This window comes from Anoplopoma fimbria, chromosome 10 (assembly GCF_027596085.1).
Source record: "Anoplopoma fimbria isolate UVic2021 breed Golden Eagle Sablefish chromosome 10, Afim_UVic_2022, whole genome shotgun sequence".
NCBI lineage: Eukaryota > Metazoa > Chordata > Actinopteri > Perciformes > Anoplopomatidae > Anoplopoma > Anoplopoma fimbria.
This window is the reverse complement of record NC_072458.1, coordinates 2,247,548-2,255,865: the sequence shown is the minus strand read 5'-3', so window position 1 is coordinate 2,255,865 and position 8,318 is coordinate 2,247,548. Positions and strand designations below refer to the sequence as shown.

The 8,318-nt window shown below is 40.8% G+C and overlaps 1 protein-coding gene across 1 annotated transcript; it reads right to left on the bottom strand.

Annotated features, from left to right (window-relative positions):
* Window positions 1-268: 268 nt before the first annotated feature.
* gpnmb (glycoprotein (transmembrane) nmb) lies at window positions 269-8,118 on the bottom strand. The gene is made up of 12 exons (XM_054606363.1): window positions 8,056-8,118; window positions 6,466-6,621; window positions 6,245-6,385; window positions 5,347-5,520; window positions 5,087-5,248; window positions 4,647-4,970; window positions 3,477-3,539; window positions 3,106-3,261; window positions 1,922-2,027; window positions 1,224-1,444; window positions 1,002-1,092; window positions 269-869 (listed from the first exon to the last, which is right to left on the bottom strand). Exons 2-12 carry the CDS (start codon window positions 6,608-6,610, stop codon window positions 716-718), a joined length of 1,737 nt encoding a protein of 578 aa, XP_054462338.1. The 5' UTR covers window positions 6,611-6,621; window positions 8,056-8,118; the 3' UTR covers window positions 269-715.
* Window positions 8,119-8,318: the final 200 nt, after the last annotated feature.

The window sequence follows — 8,318 nt, the reverse complement described above, 5'->3', positions numbered from 1 at the left end:
TAAACTTGTTTTTTTTGCAGTGAGCGTGCAAGACAAGCAGCATGTTTGCGCTATACAGGAGTATTTTATACTAACAGCTTGTGCTACGCATAGAGATTAAACTAACCCTAAATGGCACTGGCATTTAAAAGTCCCAAGACTTCAAAAGGTCCAAATTTTATTTGGGGTTTTCTGAGCTGTTCTTGGAGCTGTTTAAACCCAATCACAATACATTTTCAGCTTAAACCTTACCTTAAAATCATAAAACATTGAATTATCTGTGGATTGTACTAAAGCAAGGTTGTTTAGAGAATTCCTATGACAAGACATGGAGAGAAATGAGTGTTCAAAAGATGAGTTGTTAGTTCACAACCTTTATTAGTAATCAGGTCATTATTCCATTGAATTTGTTTAATTTGTTTTTGTATCTTTTTAAATTTAAAGTTAAACATTCTAATATCAATTTATTCAACTGAGGAAGAGCAAGCAATCTCACTAGTATACATCTTATATTGGAGAATTTATCTCTCATATTTCATACTAAACTGTTGATTAGTATCACTATAAATGGTATAAACTGAACTGTAAAGCAGCACTTGGCACAAAATTTGCAATAAAGCAATTATTTTGATCAGAAAATAACCATGACTTGAACCTTATTCATCTTCTATCAACTGCCTCATCCAATGACTATGTAGAATAAGGAGATCAGAAAAGCTTTGCAGCTTTCTGGAGCCTACACAGGGCGTCTCTCAGTCAGCAGGTGATGGCTCTCCTCACCGGAGGGGAAGAGTGCCTCCCTCAAACGGACCATGCGTCCTCCGACACCAGCATGGCCGCTGGCGTCCTCCAGCAGTGACCTACGAATGGGACGGTACACCTTGTAACGCCTTGGAGAGAGAGAGAGAGAGAGAGAGGGGGAATGTTTGGTGGGAAAAATTACACAAAAAGAAATGGCACTTAGACATCTTGTGTGTGGAAGGACAAACTTTAAGACTTGTCAGTTGTACAGGACTACCTACTTGCAGACCAGATAGGCAACGAATGCAAAGGCAGCCACGAGCACAGCGGTCGAAGAGAGCACCACCTCTGCAATGTGTGAAGTCTTGGACACTACAGGTAAAAAGAACAGCAGTGAGACGGACAGACAGACGCATGCAGAGACAGAGAACATCAATCTGTCCACAAAGCTGCTAATTAATGGTTGCGTAGGATATCAAAATGAATGTCTTTGTGTAACTGACCAGGTGTATCCTGGGACTTGTTGATGGTGACGGTGGTGCTGGTCAGGGTCAGGCTCCTGGAGTCCTCCAGGGTGATGTTGACGCAGTAGGTGCCAGGCTCCGGAAAAGTTCTCCTGAGATGCACTTCACACTCTGACGATGGTGGCACGTCGTCACACATAATGCTGCGAACCTGAGTACAGGTGGAGTCCGACACAATGGTGCAGGCTGAAGTAGGGATGCTGAGGATGAGGGGATGGAAAGATGAAGGGTTAAATAAAACCACCAATGCTTTTTGTTTTTCCCAAAACATTTTTCCTTTAAGAAATATGTTAACGCTCCAAATTACTTTAACGTCTGTTATATAGAACATTTAACAGGTTTTCAACTCTTCACAATAAGGCTTTAAATTGTGTTTTGACTTCCTACATTTCCTAGTTAACTTATCATGATGTTAATTTTTCACTGTGATTTTGTATCACTACAATATAATCAAATCTGTATATTAAGTCAAATTTCGTGTTGTATTGATTTATTGTAATGAGCCATAAATGTTTAAAACAGATTTCATTTGCAATTACTGAGAGAAAAATGGTCACTTCATGACACTTGAAAAAACAATTTTGGATTTCACCCAATAGCAGTCTAGGGAAACATTAATTTAAACTTAGACTGTTAAACATTCATTTAAATTCAATAATGCAAAATTCTATACTCACTTGCCAAGACATTTCACCAGGAAGCTGATGTCAGTGTTGGTCACTCTTGCAGCCGACACATCCACAATGCGACTGTTTGACTGGCTGGTCAGTGCTTGCTTAGGCTCTGTGGAGAACAGATTCATGCAGTTGGTTTTGTTATGTTACCATTTTCTTGTAAAATGAAAATGATGAAGCTCACTGTCTTTTAGTGGAGGGTGTGTTTGACACTATAAATAGATAAATATAGAATCGAGTAACTTTGGATATGAAACTACAATCCTTCCATCCCATAAAAATGTGAATATGAAATAAATGTTCTTGTTATTATTAGATTTGTGCATAAATTACTACAGAATTAAACTCAAGACACAAAAGGCCAGTTTCACATGACCAGCACTGGCTGGCTATTTGCCCTGTTGACGGGGAGACTGGAGCTCTGTTCTGCTCAGTGGAGCTGCACAACACAGTCACTTGTTTACTCTCTATGGTGTCTACTTGTTTAAAGTTACAATGAAAAGAAGGAATGAGGGTTACATTTGACTTTTTGCATGGTATTTGACGCTGTGAAAACAATAATTATTTAACCCACTGAACTGGTTTTGTGTCATCCTCAAAAAACATGATGAAGGGTCTTCAGTCATGCTAGCAGCTCAGTGAGGCTGGATAAAGTAAAGCATTTTTGATAATGTTAACTTTGTTTACTATCTCAGTTTAGCATTTTAGGATTAATATACTTATATTTGATAATAGCAATTAACACAAAGTACAGCTGAGAATGGTCTTATAGTTTTTTTTTTTCAGTTGAACCATGAACCAATCAGACAATAGACAAATATAAATTTTGACCGAAGGATGGCACTAAAGGAATCCCTAGAGGATCATCAAAGTCATTGAAATTCAGCCTCTAAGTACCATAAATGCCTGTTCAATTTCATGGCATGAGTTGTTGAGATATCTCAATGTCAATGCATTGCCATGTCACTAAATAAATTGTAAATGAAAGGTTAAATCTGATCTATGATTCCCTTTTAAAAGGATCATATTATTATAATAGTCCAAAACTTTTTGTGAATTATATTTTAAAGCCAGTATGTGTTGAATTTAAAATGATCTGACTTTGGCGTCATCTAGTGTTACTATCATAAAAGACACCCCAACGCACAGCATTGAGCACCGCTTTTAAAATGCAGTCTAACACCTACCAATAATGGTGATGTTGCCCATGAAGGTCCCATAGGCGAAGCGGTAGCACCCGTTGCTGTTGAGGTTCCTGGTGCGGAGCCAGGCCAGGGTGGTGGTGTTGGACTCTGGGGTCGTATTGGCAGCAGTAGGGGAGAGCGGCTCTGTGGTGGGCATTCCTGTTGTCATAGCAGGTGGAGAGGAGGAGGAGGGAAACAAGAGGGAAGATATGGACTCACTGGACAAGAATGTGAGTGTTTGTAATGCAAGTATTTTATATTCAATTTATTGGGTCTTCATCCATATTTAATGAGCTCCAGCTCGGACACACACACTTCCTCAGTAGCTCTCTTTCTCACTCATACACACATAAACAAATACACTGTTAGATCACCCTGGGTTGTCTCCATCTTGACAGTCGCAGCATGAGTACCAGGAGGTGGAGGTGTGGGAGCCTCTGGAGGAAGAGACACAGGAATACAGTTATGACACATCTGGTTTTGTGAGGTAACACGTCAATGGGCTCTGCAGGGAAAGTTGCCTCCTGCTTTGTCTTGTCAATCAAGATCAGATTGCAGGAGCAGATGTGTGACAGCATGTGATCCGATGTCCTGCCTGAGGTTAACAGCGTAAATGCTTCAAATGATAAAAAAAACTGAAACATTTCTTATTAACTTCTTGTGTTATGTACCATGCTGATAGTTTAGGTTTTATTTGCCCTCTTTCCCTGGGATGTCTGCCCCATTAATTCAATAAATGGAGGTGAAGGTGTTGAAAGGTGCTATATACAAGATTATGAGAACTTTGATTGCCTCTCAACAGCTCTCAACATGGCAACGGCTGAGCAGGCGGCTAACAGCTAACGGTGCTAACACTTAAAGTATCTGCGACCGGGCCTGACCATCTCAACAAAGCAAGAAGAAACTTGGATAACAACAGACACAGAAAAAGAGCAACTTCATTCTCTGCTCAGGTAGACATTACTCCACTATATCTTTACATAGCAAAGAGTTGTTCTCTGCTATATAAACGCTCTTAATAATGGCGGCTGTGGCACATGAGGTAGAGCGCTTGTCCCATAACCACAAGGTTGGTGGTTCAAACCCCTCTACCGGCAACATACCGAGGTGTCCTTGAGCGAGACACCTAACCCCAAGTTGCTCCCCGTGCGCTTCATTGCAGCCCACTGCTCCTCCGGGATGGGTTAAATGCAGAGAAATAATTTCCCCATTGTGGGACTAATAAAGGCTTAATTATTATTATTAATATCGTATATTGCACTGAAGCTTGTGATGTCAAAAGCAATGCTGCAAGAAACGATTTGAATGGCTAAATATAGAAGTATAGGAGAAAACAGGGTTTTTAGTAATGTGTGTAAACTGACTGATCATCTTTAGCAACTGGACCATACTTTTGTTGGAAAGTAAAATATTGTAAAATACGTATTACTGTCTATTATTACGTATATTGCAGTATCTTTACAGGTGTACATGTCAGACGTGCAGTGTACGGTAAGTTTTAAATGTTTCACCTTGGGTCATATTTATGTGTCTGTGCCCAGTACCTGTGGTAGGTGATGACGTAGAGCTCCTCTGAGTCGGGGTGGCAGAGGTGGGCGGACACTCTACAGGGAACGCTGCCTCCACCACCAGCTTCACGCTCATGCGCCCCAGCGTGCTGTAGGCATGTGTGGTCACTTCGCGGTGTGTCACCAGCTGGTTGCCGTCTCTGAAGTCCCAGATGTAGTCGATGGCGGCTGCGGTTTTGAGGTAGCCGCTGGGGTCATGGAGCTGGACTTTGAAGACCACGTCCTCACCACGGAAGAAAACATTCTCAGACTGGTTGACCGCAGCCTTCTGGGAGATGGTAACTGCAACTGGGATCTTATCTAAGAGAGAGTATGTGAGGGGAGTTATAAATGATTAATTCTCAAGGTTTGTATCTGTTTGTTTGGCTGAAACATGTTGTAAGTTGTATGAGCTGAATGTGTGAGTTTGTCTCCACCTGTGACGTAGAAGACGGTGTGGTCAGTGGTGAGGGGGCTATACTTCCTGCGCTCACGTTTCCTGTACACCATGACCTCCATGACCTCTGCACCCAGAGGGATCTTAGTGGTGTTGATGGTCAAACTGGAGGAGGAACCGTCGCATGTCTCGAAGTACTGGCCTGGGACAAACACAGAAGACGGATTGAGAGTCAAACAGTTACTCATTTTGGTTTTATGCGCGTGCATATGTGTAAATCTGTAAACCAGCGTGTCTCACCCATTGCGTGCCAAACGTAAACGTAGCTCTTGCGGCTCCAGTCGTTGCTCTGAGGGAAGGGCTTCCCATCGGGGAACACATTGCATTTATTTACGTCCGTACACTTTCCAAAGCCATAGTCGTCCATCCAGGAAGTCCAGTTGTACACGTGGCCGGAACGCACTTGTCCATTGGCTGCTCAGAAGAGAAGAGAGGGAGGTTGTGTTATTTAAAAACAAACAAAAAAAAATCTGCACAGTGGGTCAAATGGCTACTAGTAATGTGAGAGGGGTTGCATGCAGTGACAAATCCCATAGACAATGATCTCCCACTTTGCAGCTCCCCTCAGCTCTACGGTCCATCTTAGCCTCTTTCAGCTCACTGTTTTGGTTTTACGCCGTGCAACTTGCTTGTTTTGGTTCAGTCTCATGATCATTGTTTCTAGCAGCAGCAGGCAGTTGTTTTCAACACAATAAAAAAATAAATCCACTCAAACAAACAGATAGAGCAGACAGACTAAGTCAGTGACTGGTGGGTGAACATAGCAGAGCATTTAGCGGCTAAAGAGAAGAGCGTTTCCCTCAGGAGGTGGTGGTGACCAAAAACAGAGCTAAAAGGAGAGTGAATATTGGACTTACATTCACCAGGAGGACAGAAGCAAAAGTCCAAATGAATGCTAATGTTGCTCTTTGTCTGCTGGATATGTTAGAAGGCAAATGCATGTTAACCATATTAACTTTATAAATTAATTATCTGTTCTGTTTACAGTTTGTTGAGTTTCCCAGAAATGGCCAAAAAAGTTAATTAAAGCGGTATAATATGATGGAGTGATGTTTTGTAGTTGACGTTAATGTAATGTGTTGGGGGGGCGCGGCCTGGCCTTGCTTTTTGGCAGCACCTGAGGCCTCGAGCTCCGTACCGTCCTCGCAGTGCTCATCCCAAACGATGTCCCCATTGGCATCTTCCTTCTGGCATGGAGGGTACTCCAGCTTCGCCGTGAAGGAGATGGAAGAGCCATTGAGAGCCGGACTGTCGCTGGTCAGATGAACCTTGGGTTTGCCTGCAGAAAGAGTGGACTATTATGTGAAAAATTCAAATCATTACAGGAATAATCCAGAGGAGAAAGATGAATGTACTCACCTTTGTGGTGCATGAGTCCTTTTGGCTTTGGGTTTAATGGAGGGTAGAGGTAGTCATCCCACGGGTTGGTGTCTGGATCCCAGCCAGGGATTGGTGGTATCGGAAATGGTGACTTCCCTGTTATTACATGCTTGTGGGGGAACATGTCACCGTATGCTGGAGAGAGAAAGAACACAGCACATGTTAAGAATACCAGGTCCCTTAAAATATGCTGTGAGGATCACTAAGGGAAAACTTAAACTTGTTTATCCCCTTGTGAAAACCTTTTCGTCAATCATGCACAGAGTCTTGTTTTGGAGTTTATCTTTATCTTTCTACTTAAAAAAGTCCCAGAAAATGTCTTCCTTAATATAATAGAAGGTAATGTCTGCTTAACAGAAGTTTATTTTGCAAACTTGAAGAAAAGCTCCAAAACTGTTTTATCCCATGTCTTCAAGGATGGTATATGTCCTGGCTTTGAATGATGGACTTCTCTCTTTTTTTTGATTTCAGCTGTGTCACCTGACATGCACTGTAGAAAAAAATGAAAACCTATAAATATATCAAAACCCATCTAAAATGAAATCATCTGACTTTGGAATTCCTTGAAAGGAAAGATTATCATGTGGGGATTATTTTTGAGGATACCAAATAATAATCATGAAATTAGGTTTTTCTCTAAATGGTAGTTTTAAATTAAATATTTTAGTTTAAAATTCAACACTGGAGCTACCAAACACATAAAAAAAGTGTATACAATTTGGAACAACCTTTGAACACCAGCTGATCTGTGAGGGAGGGAGATGATCATCATTTTGATACCAGATAATAGTATCTGGTCTTCTCTTGAAGGAATATAACTGATTTTACCAAATGTCTGTTATCTATCAATTATATTGTTCTCTAACTCCATACATTTGTTTTATGGCTTCAGTCTTAATTTATATGTGAGAGTGCATGTTTTAACTGATGGCAGATGGAAAACAACACATTCCATATGTGATTTGATTAAAGGAGAACAATCCAGATGATTGTGGGAAAATCAGACTTCTATGAAAAACATTTTAAAATATGCATTTAGTCATAATAATAAAACAACTTTACTTTTGTTATTTTCACATTGATAAAGTGTAATAGAAATGTGTTTTTTTCCCCTATTCGAATCATAGGTGACACCAGCTTGACATTTTTGTGAATTATAGGCTTTTATTAAGAAAAGCATGATTTATCCAGATATATGTTCTCCCCCTTGTGTAGATTAGTTATCTGCCCGGAGACCGTCTGCTAGTGCTCACGTCTTAATGAAGCTCATGGGACTCTGACTCATTGAGCTGGTGACCGAACAGGTAAAATAACAGAAACTCTGAGACAAACATCGAATATCAAAAAGCCAATTTCCCACCTAATAACTCCTGCGACATAATACTTTTAAATCAAGAACCATACGATGAAATCATGTCTATGATTTCAGTTTGAATATTTGAATGTAAATGTAAATCTATGATGGGTCTGCAGTGAATATTTCTATATCAGATCACGTCACACTTACAGTTCAAAATCATATATCATAACTTCAGTTCAGCTGGGTAACTTTAAAGCAGCACCACTTACTTCTGCGTCCATCAGCTTGATAAATAAAGCAGGCACACACCAGGAGAAAAGCGTATCGCAAGGTTTCCATCTCCACTGTTCAGCAGGCAAAATTGGTTGGCAAAAAAAATAGCCTCTAACTAAAAAAAACCTGATATTAATAACGTGTTCACCGACAGACAGAGCGTGTCCCTCTCCCTGCTCGTCCAGCTCTCTCTCTACTTCCCCTCTGCTTGTCCTGATGTTCAATAATTGAATCTGAGCTCACAAACATGTGATGTTTC